This window comes from Aquarana catesbeiana, linkage group LG02 (assembly GCF_042186555.1).
Source record: "Aquarana catesbeiana isolate 2022-GZ linkage group LG02, ASM4218655v1, whole genome shotgun sequence".
In the NCBI taxonomy this organism is placed as follows: Eukaryota; Metazoa; Chordata; class Amphibia; order Anura; family Ranidae; genus Aquarana; species Aquarana catesbeiana.
The window spans coordinates 348,727,626-348,744,184 of NC_133325.1; the positions used below are offsets into that span (position 1 = coordinate 348,727,626).

The 16,559-nt window shown below is 40.9% G+C and overlaps 1 protein-coding gene across 4 annotated transcripts in view; it reads left to right on the forward strand.

Annotated features, from left to right (window-relative positions):
* Window positions 1-866: 866 nt before the first annotated feature.
* ALCAM (activated leukocyte cell adhesion molecule) overlaps window positions 867-16,559 on the forward strand; it is a 175,938-nt gene continuing 160,245 nt past the window's right edge. The window contains exon 1 of one of the 4 annotated variants that reach the window (XM_073614955.1): window positions 867-1,676. In XM_073614955.1, coding sequence (XP_073471056.1) covers window positions 1,619-1,676 — 58 coding nt within the window. In that variant the 5' untranslated portion in view covers window positions 867-1,618. The remainder of the gene's footprint in view (window positions 1,677-16,559) is intronic. The other 3 variants (XM_073614954.1, XM_073614957.1, XM_073614956.1) reach the window with 3 other exon arrangements.

A 16,559-nucleotide genomic window follows, 5' to 3' on the forward strand; every position in this document is an offset into this window, starting at 1 on the left:
AGTATACAATGATGAGGGGACAGAGATGACACTTGTCTTCAGTATACAATGATGAGGGGACAGAGATGACCCTTGTCTTGTATAATGTGAGGAGGGGAGTTTGTAGGGGAAGTCTGATGAGTACACATAGTGAGATGACACTTGTCTTCGGTATACAATGATGAGGGGACAGAGATGACCCTTGTCTTGTATAATGTGAGGAGGGGAGTTTGTAGGGGAAGTCTGATGAGTACACATAGTGAGATGACACTTGTCTTCAGTATACAATGATGAGGGGACAGAGATGACCCTTGTCTTGTATAATGTGAGGAGGGGAGTTTGTAGGGGAAGTCTGATGAGTACACATAGTGAGATGACACTTGTCTTCAGTATACAATGATGAGGGGACAGAGATGACACTTGTCTTCAGTATACAATGATCAGGGGACAGAGATGACACTTGTCTTCAGTATACAATGATGAGGGGACAGAGATGACCCTTGTCTTGTATAATGTGAGGAGGGGAGTTTGTAGGGGAAGTCTGATGAGTACACATAGTGAGATGACATGTACAATGTGTGGTTCCCCCCCGTCTGGGGAAGCCCCATGTGACCTCACTGTTCTCGCGGTGACCTCAGTCTTGTCATGAAATCAGCTGATTGGCCACACATAGCTGTGATAAGCCCCGTGTACTTCCCAGCAGTCAGTCAGGCATGTGTCTGTAATAACAATAATAGTAGAAGTGATAAGAGTGAGTGAGCGGGGAGAGTCATGTGTGAGGAATGCGCCCAGCCCTGTTTAGCAGACACAGCCGTTAGCCCATCTCTGAGGGCACACAATAAACCAGGCTCGTGCCCGCCCCTCCTCTCGGGTGAAGTACTTGTTGCCGCCGAGAAAACTAATAGAGGCATTTGTATGAACAGCCTCCCCGCGGGACACACCGAGCAGGTGCCCACGTTGTTAAGGACACAGTGAGTGTGCCTCCCTCGTGTACTTAGCTGTCCCAGGCGCGCACACGACTACCCTACTTCCCTTCTCACTAGAGGTCCTGCAGCGCCGCGAGGAGGACGGCGGGAGACACCTGCTGAAGCCTCGTGAGCGCGCCGCCCCAAACACCTGCGGCTGAGTGAGCGGTCTCCCCCTATTAGTGACAGGGAACAAGGGGGAGTAGGAGAAGTGAGGCGCGTGCCCGTGCCAGTGAGGTGCAGAGCCGAGTGAGGCGTCTTCAGCGCACTCTCCATTGAAAGCCGCGGTGAGGGTGGAGGAGAGCACCTGGGAAAGTTTGCACGTGCACGCGCCGTGCCCTGTCCGCACTGTAAGAGAGTGCGCGCGCATGGTGTCGGGGACGCGCGTAGGCAGGCTGTGGGGACCGGAGTAGGAGGGAGAGAGTCAGTAGTGAGTCGGGAGCAGCGGCTGCAGGACGGAGCCTCCCTGTGCGCTAGTCATAGCACCTGTCCGGACAACTTCTTCATTGGGATTGATGTGGTGTCAGGCGGGACGTGTGTGACCTCTTGGTGACTGCGGTGTCAGGAGAAGACAGGACTACAGGTGCCCTCTGTTCACACCCGGCCGGTCCGGGCCATTACACCTTCCAGCCTGTGTCTCTGTGTGTGTGGACTGGCATCGGGATCTTTCAGCCATGGCAGCAAGTAGCCTCCTGACCGTGTGTGTCCTGTGTGCGACCGCCTTCCGGACAGGTAATTGGTGGGGGGCTATGGATGGATTATGGGGGGAGGGGGGCTTCCTCTGTCAAAATTCATATCTACACTTCAAAGTTTATGTCACTTGTCTGTATCTAGGTCGGGGATGACGTCACAGCTGTCTGTATACCTGGCACCTAGGTGCATCTGCACTATGAGGCTCATTGTGCCCTCTGATGTGCCTCTGCCCTATGATCTTCCTTATGCCCAGTGAGGTGTCTCAGCCCTATGAGCTTCCTTGTGCCCAATAAGGTGCATCTGCCCTATGAGCTTCCTTGTGCCCTATGAGCTTCCCCTGCCCTATGAGCTGCCCCTGCCCTATGAGCTGCCCCTGCCCTATGAGCTGCCTCTGCCCTATGAGCTTCCTTGTGCCCTATGAGGTGCATCTGCCCTATGAGTTGCCTCTACCCTATGAGCTTCCTTGTGCCCAGTGAGGTGCATCAGCCCTGTGAGCTTGTGCCCAATAAGGTGCCTCTGCCCTATGAGCTTCCTTATGCCCAGTGAGGTGCCTCTGTCCTGTGAGCTTCATTGTGCCCAATAAGGTGCCTCTGCCCTATGAGCTTCCTTATGCCCAGTGAGGTGCCTCTGTCCTGTGAGCTTCATTGTGTCCTATAAGGTGCCTCTGCCCTATGAGCTTCCTTATACCCTATGAGGTGCCTCTGCCCTATGAACCTCTTTGAACTCAGTGAGGTGCCTCTGTCCTGTGAGCTTCTTTGTACCCTATAAGGTGCCTCTGCCCTATGAGCTTCATTGTGCCCTTTAAGGTGCCTCTGTCCTATGAGCTTCCTTGTGCCCTATGAGGTGCCTCTGTCCTATGAGCTTCCTTGTGCCCTATGAGGTGCCTCTGTCCTATGAGCTTCCTTGTGCCCTATGAGGTGCCTCTGTCCTATGAGCTTCCTTGTGCCCTATGAGGTGCCTCTGTCCTATGAGCTTCCTTGTGCCCAGTGAGGTTCCATGTGCCCCGTGAGGTGCCTCTGCCTTGTGGGGTGCTTCTTCCATGTGAGCTGCCTCTGGACTATGGAGAGCCTCTGCCCTGTGGGGTGCCTCTTGATACAAGAAACCACTCTCCCGCTCAGGGCAATCGTTTATTGAACATGTAATGGCCTCATTTCTTCAGACTGATGTCATGCTTCAGAAGTACCCTGACTACCTAACAGCCCTCCTCTCATACAGGACACAGCAACACTCCTAGGTTAGCATTGACACCATGAGAACACGTTAGCATGGCCATGACGAGCAGTAGTGTCTTGCTGCTAGATGGGCAACCAAAAGCTGAAGCCAGGTTGATGCCCTGCCATACTTTAATTATTCATTCAGTTGACACTCGGTGGATGAATAATCTTTCCACTTTTGGCAATCTAAGTAATCCCATAGCAATCTGTGTATAATAAATCTGTCTTTTGTTTTGTCAACAAAACTTGTTGGAGGTTTTGCAGTCCACGGTTCATGATGTAAGATTCCCCCAGCCTTTAGATGGGTAAGAATGAAATCTTTCACTTTAGCCATGACCTACTGTGCTCTGTGTATAGAAGCAGCACTGTGTTGTGGATTGAATGGGAATAATGTGATGCTTCGTGTCTTCTCATCCCAGGCTCAGCCCTTTGTGGCGTCATGGTCATGTTTCCTTACATCTGTTTATGGTAGATTTGGAGATCAGAATTATACAGACACGCGCATTTATCAGATATATTATTATAGCCTCCGTCTTTGAATAAAAGTCAGCCAACTGAGCAGTATTCTATGGCTTTTCTTGGCTCCTACAACTCCGGTAACAGCCTCATCAGGCTATTTTACTATTGAAAAGTGATTTATATCTCTCTTTTTTTTTTTTTTTCCCTGGGCAATCCACAGCCCTTATGTTGGGTGGTAACAAAGACTACACAAGCACAGTAGGACCCTGAGTTGATTTGTGGCTCCTCTTGAATGGAGGAGTACCCCTGAGCCTCATTTGCATGTTGAAACCTGTTTGCTGCTGAACAGCTTTGTAAGTGTTGTGATGGTGTGTGCATCCTTCTTGACGTGCACTTTTAGATGTCTACAGCAAGAATACAGCATTTTACTGCCTTTTTTAATTCTCCGGGTCCTAGTTAAGGGTGACGTTTCTCCTATCTTGGAAAACTAACATTTGCTCACTTAGATGTTTGAGTTTTAAAACTTTACCCTTAATTCAGACAAAAGAGTGGTGGAAAATAAAATAGTTTTTTTTTTTTTTTTTTTTTTTTGTGTATGTGTGTGAAAGCTGTTCTTCTGGTTTAGTTACTCAGCCCTGAAGGCTGGTGTGAATAATTGTTCCTACGACTAGTACTCCTGTGTGAGAGGAATGCAAACATAAAACAAAGGAACCTGATTTTCAAAGTATACTTACTGGTCAGTTTTTTTTTTAAAAAGAGGTGGTGGGGGAGGGCAGCCTCAAGCATCCAAAAGCAAACCCTATCATTTTCTTTACTTTGTAGCCTTTTATTTACATTATACTCCCTTAATAAATAACATTAAAAAAAAAAAAACTCTTTCCTCTAAGGTATTTTGGAAGTTGAACGCATAGGGTGTGGCTGTACTTTAAACAGAACTGTAATAAATAAAATAAAAAATCCCTCCTTGGTGAAAAGCACAGCAGCGCAAGATTTGTGGTCATATATTTGCTACTTGATCTTCCAGTGCTCTCACATCTCCAACTGTCTGCGCTAGTGGGCTATAAAACAATTTTATTTCAGAATTTAACAGCAGCATCCATCTCTCCAGTATTGTAAAGCAATTTGGAAGCTGTAATCTGTGGAAGCAGTCCTGTGCCAGCATAGTGCAGCAATTTTCAGTGGATTTTAGACTGTCCCCTATGAAATAACCGGCTCATTTTCAAGTAATTGCCCAAATGTTGTAGCCAAAGTGTTTATATCAAGACATAAATAATAGTAATAACCTTGATGGACATTTGAGCACTTTATAATGAGGGGATTTTCTGTGGCTCATCAGTATTCTAAACATAGTTTATTTCTGTTTGCTACTTGAAAAGTGTTTAGGTGATTTCATTGCGAGTCACATGAATTCTGTAATATGCATCCTGCGTGCTTTGCTACCCCCCCCTCTCCTTTGGCCGTAATTATACTGCCAACTTGTGGATATAGGCAGCATCACATTCTGATGTAGTGCTGAAGACACTGAACCACAAACATCTCTCTCTTTCTAGTTGTATTCCAGCAAAATCAGATAAAATCTCTTCTGCTCCCTTTCTTTCCCTATTGTCATACTCCAATGTAATCGTAAACATGTAACATTTTTTTTTCATTTTTTTTCTTATATGCTACTTTATGGCATTCTACAGTGGCTGCTTTTTTATGTATTAGTTGGAAATGTCTTTGTTAATTTTCAGAACTGTCTGTATATGTGTATATCATTTATGCAGACTTGTTTTATAACAATCATAGGCCGTGCTGATTGTTTGTGGACAGAATATCACAAATACTCATTTGTGTCATTAACCATTTGATTTAATTGCCAAAGTTTTCCAGACCAGCACTTATCTAGATGTGATGGATGATTTGTGTATACTTAGAATAAAAAAAAATCAGCCTAGGTTTTAAAGGGTGTGTTCACTGCACTCATTGAAAAGCCATGTTGCAGGGTGATGCAGGCATACTGTTTTTTTTCACTACATTGTAAAAGAGGGCATAGCATTAACATGACTGATATTTGATGTTTGGAAATTACTTTTCACCAGGAATGGCTTTCTTATGTAGATTTTTGGCAGCATGCTGGTATTTGGTACAGATGTTGGTCATGTATTGTTATATTAAAGCATAAGAAAATCTTTGTTCTCCCCAGCCTCTGGGTAGAAACATCAGGTTTGCCTTATGGTCCATGTCTCCATCATAAAGCTTGTCAACTTTATTTTTCATAAAAGCAATGGTCAGATTTACACATGATGTGTCTCTCGGCTATTTATATTTTCAAGCTGGATCTAACTTTATTGTAGTTCACTGGAGCGTGGCCAGTGCACAAATGTATTTTTTATCCTTTTGCTCTTCTGATCTCTTAGTAGAGGAAGCTGTAAGGGTGTGAAACAGTCAAGCTTGGAGAGTGCAAACATATTCTTTTACAATGTGTTGTAATTAGCAGTGACAAATATGCCAATACACCCAATTGGAAATGTAAGGATTCAAATTCAGCTGTCTGCAGTAAAGTGACAGTTGTAACTAAAACATCAGTAGATGAATGGGAACTTTAATTTGGGAAGGAGATGACTAGGAATTACAAAACATTAATCCCAACCCAGTTCTTTGACAAATGAATACTTAAAGCTTAATTCGCTAAGCTGTAACAATATTTTGTTCACCACAACTGTTATTTTTAGCCACAAGAACCAATTAGAAATGAAAATAAGTGAAATGGCTGAAAATAAGTGTTATGGCACGTAACACATGCATTGCAGCTTAATGAGCAGAGCCGATAAATGCATATTCCACATTTTGAAAGATCAGGGTTTTTTTTGGAATACATAAAACATTATTGGTGTGCTACCATAGAATATTAGTGGATAGAAATTGTCTTGATGTACACCCTATTTAAATTGTGAAATAAACAGTTTAAATACTCGTAATGTTAATATTTAAACTTCCAAAATGATTTGTAATTCCATATAATTAGTCTTGTGTGTCTCACACTTCTGCCGAGTGACACATGTCATGTCTGGTTCACCTTTCAAAGCCATCTGTGCATCTCTCCTGTTCAGAGCACAGTGACTCAGCATCAGTATTGTACCAATTCATTATCCAGTGAACAGGGATTAGTAAAGCTGAACCAGGAAGTAATGAAACAATCTTCCGGTCTGTGCAGTGTGGCAGAGGTGTCCGAATGGCAAGACCGGCTTAGCAGAATTTCCTTTAGATAATAAAGTTCAAAAATATATATTACAGCTGTGTTTTTAGATGTCTTTCTGACTTTACTGATACTCTACTTTTATCTATAGTGTGGCAATAAATTTCCCAGTGCTTTTTACACCATTCACTTCATTCCATGTTCCCGAAGGTGCTACCAGTACAGTGACTCTACCACAGTTGTACAAACATACACAGACACTATAAAGATGGGACAATATGGATGGAGGCTGGTTAGAATTTGGGGCTGTGTGAAGGAAAGTAAAACACCTTTGTGTGTATGTGTGTGTGAGCAAAACAAGACTTGTCTCTATCCCTTGGTTCATTTCCTTATACTCTGCTCAAGTAAAGTTGGTTGATGTATAAAGAAAAAAAAAAAAATTTAAATTTCTTACTAAAGCCGGCCATAGATGGTTCAAATCTCGGCCGGTTCAGCAAGGACTGGCCAAAATTTGAACCATGTATGGTCAGGCTGAAAGTACCCAAGTTGATTGACCAATCAACTTGGGTACAACCAGCTTGTCGGATTGCTATATGGCGGGCGGCAAGTGGTTAATGAGGACTATGGGGGTTATTTAAGAAAGGCAAATCCACTTTGCACTGCAAGGGCAGTCTCTCTAAATCTAAGGGGTAGATCTGAAATGAGGGGAAGCTCTGCTGATTTTATCATCCAATCATGTGCAAGCTAAAATTATGTTTTTTATTTTGGATCTACACCGACTACACTTCCAAGTGCAATTGCGGTGCAAAGTGGATTCTCCTTTAGTAAATAACCCCCACTGTCTTCACTGGAGAGAATCTCCGATCAACACTGATTTGGAAAACATTTCAAATTTATTTCCAGCAGCATTGAATATGGACATGGAATGACCCATCCAAATATTTCTGCTATATAAAATAAACAATGAATTCTCAAAGCAAAAGCCCCAAATGACTTATCCTGACTTAATGTATTCATTGTCCCAAGATAAGCTGGCTACATAGTTGCCGCCTTTCTGTTCCTCCCTTTTATATACATACATGGTAGGATGAATTATATGTGCATATTTATACACAAAACTTTGGAAATAAGGCCTCTTTGGAGTGTCAGAATGTGTCTGAACACCAGATTATCATAAGTGGTTTATGGCACCTTTAAGACCTAGAGCTGCCTGGTAATGTGACAGTAAGTTTATAAATAAAATAGCTCAGTTCAGGAAAGGATTTTTTTTTTGAAAAAAATCACAAAGCAAAGGCATAACAGGCACTAAAATACATGGTATCCCTTCCATACAAATTATTTATCGGCTGTGCCAGGCTTATGAGACAGTGGGGTTGATTTAGGCCTCATGCACACTGGAAGTTTTTCCAGCTCTGCTCCTAGGGGAGGAAGAGGGCACGTCCTGATCGCGGAAATGACTTACCTCGCCAAGGCGACCCTAACTGGAAGAAAAAAGATTACCCCATAAAAACAAGGTAAATCCAGCTAGAAAAAAATAAATAAAACGGCCAATGATGTTTTATTTTTCTGTTCTGAAGTGGATGGTGTAAAGATGTAAATCTGGGTGGAACTCCGCTTTAAGCTGTTGAGTAAGTTGCCTTGCAAAGTGAACAATCTATTTGCCTTTAGCATATCAACCCCAGTGCATATACATATAATGGACATTTTCTTTTTGTGCAGAGAATATTGCTAAATAAGCAGTACTCAGAACTGTTTTCAGAACCAGTGGCTCCTTAAAGTGAATGCCACTAGATTTAAATGATAAATCCAACCAAATCTCAATCTGGCCATACACTTGTAGATTTTCAAAATGAACATTCATACAAAAAATCTCATCCGTATATTCAGTGACTTGACAATTGTTGCTTGAATGTACTTTAAAATTTTGTTTGCTTTTAATATTCAATTTTGGAGTATATGGACTTTTCTGATTGAAAACCACATTCACTGTTAGAAATTTGTTCCTTTGAGAAACATTTTCCACCCTGCTCCTTCAAATTTCTCAACACTGTGCTTGAAAATGAACATCATTTTGACTCCAGTAATGAAAATTGGACGAACATTCTTACAATAAAAATTTTCAAACAGATTTATGCAAGTGTATGGCCAGATTCAGTTTGATCTTAAAGTTTTACTAAACCCACAACAGTAAAATCAGTGTGTATATGCAGTAAAGTATGCTTCCTATACTCACTGTGGGGGTAATCCTCTGCATTATGTAAAAAGGCTGTTTGATCCTGTATGCATAGATCCTCCCCTTCTTGCATTGCCCCCAAAACATGTCCAGATAAGACAGAGTAAATGGAGTCAGGCTGCACACGCCCAGTTTGGTGTGTATTGCTAGAGAGTTATTTTTTCTTAGGGGAGAGCATGTGATCAACACAGGGCCAATCAGCACTGTCCAGACAGAGGGTCAGGGGTCCTGCATCCTAATAGGACAGCCAGTGCAGTATGAAACTCCTCCTACAAGCTTTAACCAGGCACTGATAGCACTTACAAAACTGCTATATACTGCTGATGAGAAAAGGTTTTTTATCAGTTTATATTTACTAAAATTATTGCATTTCCATGTTCTGTGTACTGTGGGAGACCAGATATAGTGAATGAAGGGTCCTGGGTTTAGTGTTAATCATCCCTCAGGCCATGTAATGTATTCTTTCACCATGACTATGATGTATAATTGGGGTTTATGTTTAGACAGTGGTGTCACCTGCCTGCCACCCTTAATTCTCCATAAAAATGAAGGTGCTTGATTTAGTATTTCCAGGAAAGAAACACTATTGACTTATTATGTTTCTTTCTGGTAAACTAGGCTGATGTAAGAAGAGTGATTAACAGCATCAGAGCTGCACTGATATAAATGTGGGATGCCCTCTAAATCACAAAAGGGGAAGCTCAGCTTGTTTGCACCCCTCCCCTACTCCACCCTGCTCCCACTCCTGGGTAAAATCGCCGCAGTGATTTAAACTGAAAGTTTGGCCTCCCCCACATCCTCCCCCTGCAGTCTTCTGGGACACGCCATAGATCCCAGAAGACTATAGGACCATTCATAAGGAAACAAGCTGTGAGGCTGCAAGGCTTCTCTTTCAGTTTCCCTTACTAAAGATGCTGGCGGCTGCACCCGAAGCCGATTGCAGGATGGATCCCTGGACAGGTAAGTGTCCTTATATTAAAAGTCAGCAGCTACAGTATTAATATTTTTATGGGGGGTGCCTGGAGCTCCTCTTTAAGCTTGGGGAATGTAGATCACTTTGTAAAAATTTAACAGGTAGTGTTTTGGAAATTGTTTGCGCTTCCCCATGCTTGTGTAGTGGGGAAGATGCAGATTTTATTAAGAGAGGTACCAGAACTGAGGTCCAGGGTACTGGTGTCTATGACAGCACTTTTGTAAAAACCAGTCCACCGCAGCAGACGTGATATTAAATAGTGGTTGTGTGGCAGAGGGTAGGGTTTGGTTGTTTTTTTTATCCAAATAGTGGGGAGCCAGGAAAGTTTTTTTATTGATTATTAAACATACTTTTTATGGAAATATTCATGATAGATATGCATTTCATGTTCTGTGAAACACAATTTATGAAATATACTCTTCATGTTTCCTTCCCAGCTTTCAGAGTACAACCCCATATGTAAGCATGCCCAGGCTATTTCCAGGATTTATCATTGCAAAGTGTTTAGCTTCCTACTTATTTGATAACTTTTGCTGTTTTATAATAATTTAGACAAATGATTCCTCAACTGAAGGACACTAGTTTGTTCCTTACTCATAATAATAATGTTGTCAAAAATGATATAAAAGGCACGGTTTTAGTGAAGTACATTTGTCGGATTGTAACAGACATGCTGTTTAATATGGCTTGTACTGTGCTAACTATAATGTGGGAGTCATTACCTGTAGCTATTTCTCTTCAGGAGAAAATAAGATTTGTGGTAGGCTGTACTACTTTTCATAGGAAGATCAATACAGTGTCTCCACAGAACATCATCCTGTGCCATTCCTACAGCTGTTGCTCACAACTTGAGTCACCTTGGAAAGTGATTATCTAGGAAGATTTCAAAACACTTATATACACAGCTTAGATCATAATTAAAGTAAATTGTAGGTGATTCTACTTTCTTGGTATTATGATACTAGTATTTTAAATATATTCATGGCAAAAAGAAATGTCCAATTTTTGATGATACTATGAATAAGTACACACATTTGGCTGATTATATTTTAGTGAAATGTAAGTGTAGGCAAATGGCTGAATACACACTTTAATTACCTGGGGTTGATTTACCAAAACTGGAGAGTGCAAAATCTAGTGCAGCTGTGCATGGTAGCCAATCAGCTTCCATTTTGAGCTTGTTCAATTAAAGCTGAACTCCAGCTTTTGCTATAATTTACATAGTTTGTTTGGGCCAAGCCGGCCCAAATAAACTATGTCCCTCATTAATGTAACTCATTTATATGTGAGGCCGCTGGATGTGCGGTATAAACTGTATGTAGCTCAGGCTACATACAGCACTGTGTTTCGGTTTGGAGCCGAGACTTCCAGTCTCATACTCAGAACACGGTAGAGTCTATCTGGTTGGTACTCAGCCAATCAGAGAAAGTGATGTATTCTATCAATGAATAGATAGCTTCTCCGGATTGGCTGAGTCAGAGGTTATGACATCATCAGCCTACCTCTCTGACTCAGACACTTTTGCATTACAGGTATAAAAAGGGAAGTCTCGACTCGAACCCAGAACACAGTGATGTATGTAGACTCAGCTACATACAGTTTATACCGCACATTTAGCAGCTTCACATGTTAGTGAGGGACATGTAAAGTGTAGCAAAAGTTCGAGTGCAGCTTTAAGCTTTGGTAAAAAATCCTGGAAGCTGATTGGTTTCTATGCAGAGATGCACCAGGTTTTACACTTTCCAGTTTTAGTAAATTAACTCCCCTGTGTTTAAACTAACCTACATGCCATAACATATAATTTAGTTCAGCCAGGGCAGGTCCTTACCATTTTCCATTTTGCATTGCAAAAACAGCAATCTATCTTGGTCAAGAATGTGATTGGGTGGTGGGAGAAAGACACTAATTAGGCCATCTTTTCTCCTGTGCAATGTAGTAAAGCTTAGTTTGTTTGCAGTTCTGCCATTCCCATCACAGTCTGAATAATGATGTCTATGAGAATATGAGGGTAGTAAATTGACAGGTTGAGGAACTGTTTAAAAATACATAAGTATTTTAGCAAATACCTGGCTAGATTGAATTTTCTATATCTGGTTACACGTAGAGGGAATGTGTAATAGTTGTGTACATATTTCCTTTCTATTTATTATGACCAGTAATATGAGAAATGTATGCATTTGTCAGGAAAATATGATGTATTGCATACTAATAATCTTGTTTAGCCAGCAGGCAGAGCTTTAGTCACCTTTTCACATGACCTGTAATAATCCTGTTTACAGAGTTCCATAGCTTATGCTGCAAATTAAACACAACTGAATGGCTCACCTTTGTGACTGACCCTTTACTAGATGACTTAGGCTGAAAATGTAGTTAGGTATTTGCTCATTTTATTACAGTTACCTCTTAAAGCGGGGTTCCACTCAAATTTTTAACTTAATCTTACCCCCTTCAGTTAATTGCATAGATGTTCAAATGCTGCACAAAATTTTTTTTTATCGCTGTAATTACCTTTATATTGTACTTTATTGTGCCACTTCCTGTCTCTCCTCCCATGGGAGTAGGCGTGTTTATTGCCTTTCCCCGGCGCCGCACTGTCTCCTGGGAGCTTAGTGTCAGGCTTCCCAAGATTCAGTGCGGGAACAATGATCATGCTTGTGAACAAGCTGTGAATGAACAGCATTCACCGCATCCAGGAAATCAATGCTTGTGGGCTTCACATGCCCACAAGCAAGATGGAAACAGCGAGCATCACATTTTTAAAGTTATTCTTCAGTACGAAAACAGACAGAGGCGGAAATATTACACCCAAACTGAGTATTATTTTGGGATTATCAAAGTGTCTCAATGACCTAAAAAAAAAAAAAAAAAAAAAAAAAAAAAGAATGGTCGCCAGACTCCCACTTTAAATGTGCACCACTTCCCCATGTCTTTCCTGTCCTTGCTGTAATGAGATTATTGCTGCTGCTTGCAACCTGCTGGGAATCACACAAATGCAGCTTCAGAAATCTCCCGGCTTTGCTCTGCTTCTTCCCGCCATGCACAACACTGTTTGTATAACAATCAGTCTGACTCATTTAAAGGCCATTAAAAGTGCAGTTCTGAAACCTTATGGAAAATTGTACACAGGGCAGAGGAGGATAAGGTTACTATTGTTTGCTTATATTCCAAATAACTGTAAGATACCACACCAGGGCACTGTCATGGCTGGAGATGGACAATGTGTTTTTGTCTTTCTTCTGGTGAACTGGACAGTTTCTAAAGACCACCCAGCTTTTACAACTCTAGAGAACAAAACAATTGATTTCTTGTGTGCAATGCCTGGGGACCCAGCAGTGTGCTGTGTAAACTCATGGGGGGCACATGGGAATATCACTTACATCTTGTTTCATGTTGTGACTCCCATTTCATTTGAAATATAGCGTCAATGTCCTTAATTGCTTTCCCCTTGTGGAATTACAGTGCAGAATGTAAATATGAATACATAGTACATTATTTTCTGTTCACATAGTGTGTTTTTTTTAGTAATATTAATCTATTTCTTATTTACATATGTAATTTGGATTGTAAGATGAGTTGACAACTTCAGTATTTATTACATTTGATAAAGCTTTGTTTTTAGGCCTTGCAATCATTAAATAGTTTGTCTATCTAGAAAACTGCATTGAAAGAGAGCCTTCCATTCAGCCTTAGGCAGGCCATACATGGTGCAAATTTCTTTCCTGCAACCACGGGTTGCAGAAATGAAATTTGCACAATTCCCCAGCAATTGTCAGAGGTGGCAGGCAGGGGAAGACAGTAATTATGACTAGCGGTTATAGTAGCCACTAGCAATACTTGAAAGAAAATCTGGCAGGTTGGTTGTACCCAAGTTGATAGAGCGATCATCTTTGTACATTCAGCCTGCCCATTAATGATTCAAATCTCAGCAGCAACCAGCAGAGATTCGAACTGTGTAATATCAACCGGCCTAAGGGTACTGTTTAAATGTTAGGGATTTATTTGTAAATGGTAAATATTTATGATGTCAGATGTACCATATTTGTATATACTTTCGTTTGTAATAATTGCACAAGCCGTTGAATGAGGTGGCAGTTTATCTTCTAATACATGCCTACATTTAGTATAGTATCAGAAAAAGAGCTTTTACCCAAAAGGTTGAAAACACTTTTTTGTGTCTTTTACATTTTGCCCTGATACATTTTACATGGAAATCAATGGAAATGCCTAAATAGACATGCATGTACAATATTGCATGTCAATATGCATTGCAGTGCACAGAAATGTCATAATTGCTAACGAACTTGCCTGAGAACTGTGAGAAAGGGAATAATAAAATGCTTACAGCAGCCTCATGCTCGCAAGAGGAATGGAATGGGTTATGAACCATTATCCTATGCATTTACATTTTTTAGCAAAGTTTCCAATACAAAAAACCTATACAAGAAAAAGAAAACAAAGGTAAAATAGAAAAGAAATACAGTAAACCATACATTGGTTACATTAACTTGCCAATATTGATCTATCCCACACAATCTTGCCTTTGATGACTGATGGTCTCATTATATTTGATGAGGTCACCCATTTCCTGCTTATTGCTTTTCTGATAGCGGCTGTAGAAGAGAAACCTAAAGACTAGTAATGCCATCAGCTTCATGCCTTCATGAATTTCATTCATTTTGTGAATTTGTGCTTTCTCCACTTTTGCAGCAATTTTTTTTACTTCAATAGTTTTTTTATTCAAGTACACAGATCAAACAGAATAGAACATTAACGGTGCATTTCAACTTGCATCGTAACAATTGGTACATAGCGGAGGTTCAAGTACAGTAGAGAAGTGCAGAGTCATTACAGGATATCACGTATTGAGAGCCTGGTAAATCAAATCAGAAATTAGACCAGAAACCATAGAGGGGGATACAGCCCCCACTGCCCGGCACCCCATGTGGGATCTAACTGTGTCGGAGGGTGGAGGGCCGCTCCACCCAGGCCCCCGGACATTACTTGCGAAGTAATGGGTAGTGGGAAACTATATAACATGACAGACCAGCAAAGGCCCTCAGGCCTGTCGTAGGCATTTAACCTGATGTTACAAACATAGACCTTCTCAGAAGGGTCCACGCAACGAAGCCACTGAGACAGCTAGTGGAACTGTATCTTAAGGTAGCAGCCATTTTTTTGAATCTTTACCTCATCAGCCCTCAGGGATTGGGTCATATTTGAGGAAGCAAAGCCCTGCTCCTTTACCAAGAGAGCCACCTAAACACAGTAACCTGCCGTGGAACAAGGGACGGTAAATCAGCCTTTGGAAAAAAAGATCCGCTGCAGGGAGCCTACAGGTAAAACTGGTGCCCAGTCCTATTCCTTCTTCCAGGTTTCTGACCAATAGTCAGTATGCTAGCAAGCCAGACCTGTTTAATTAAAAGCACATTTTTGAGCATTCTTATATTTTTAGATTGGAACCATTAAACCAAAATAGTAAGACCATTATCTCTAGATACTGGAATGAATATAAAAAGCTTTCTTTGAGAGTGTGGGTTAAGAAAATAGCTACACAGTTCAAGAAGTACAAGAAAAGAGCATTTATTAAATACGTCCAAAAACAGATACTGTCTTTTTCATTGGTGTCATATTTTAATATACAGTTTGACGTTGCAATTAATTTGAATGCAATTGGGACTGTAGGTAACAGCCCACAGCTTACTATTTTCAGAAACTCACCCCCTGGACCTTTTTGTATTTGTCTTTTGAACCCCATTGTGGTTGTGGCTTTGCACTGTTGGAGCTATAGTAAACGGAGTGTGTAATATGCAAGAATAGGGAGATGACTCAATGACTGAACCATGCTAGATTATTTCACACCTTGTCTTAAAATACAGGAAACTGATCTATTCTTTCATATTTCCATTCATTTCCATTTCATTTTAATTTAAGCCAAAAATATGAGGTTATTTTGGCAGGTGGTCTATATTGCTTTGTGACCATGTGTGGTGCTTATGAGAAGAATATTCTTTAAACCAAGGCGTGTTAGCACTTTTGCATACTTCCTATAGCATGTACTGTCTGGTTTTTGTTAAAAAAAATCTTTTATGTACTCAAACAAGGGATAACCCTGGGGGACAACACCTTATGTTACCTAATTTGTTTCAATTGACACACTGAGGCTAGGCTTTGTCTTTGTCACACCATACTACTAATGGCCTGTCTATTTGTAATTTTGGCATTTACATTTTCTTAGTATACAGCATCTTTGTTTAGGATATGTATTCATTTTGTGCTCTTGACTGCGTTTATCTGTTAATATGCCTGGCCATACATGTAACAATCTGAGTGAACAATTCTTCACAATTTGATCAAATCTAATCTGGTGCAGCTGTGCACAAATCAAATCAATTGAAAATACAATTTTATATAAAATTGATCTGTCTATGGCCACCATTCTGTTTCAGATTTTCTATTTTGTGTTCAAATGTATCACCCAATAATTTTGTCCTCACCTCTCTAAATAGTAAACATGCATGTGCAATGTATGGTAAAAGTTTAATGCCTACCTTTTATAATGGGAAGTGACTTATTTTATGGCATAGTAATTTTTAGTGTCTGGTTCAGGAAATGATCTAATATATATGGTGTTCTAGGACACTGCTAGACAAAGCTTGTAATGAGAGAGTGAATGGATATGTTGTCCTTGCTCCCCCAATAAGTTGGCACAAAAGGTGTCTCCCGCACAGCTTCTCTACATTATTTCCCACAGTCTTAACAGGAACACTCACACCACTTAATGACCGATATTTAGAGGGACCTATTAGCCAGGGATTGTGTCTATATGTCTGACCACTCTCCAACGTCTATGGTGACATTTAAAGCC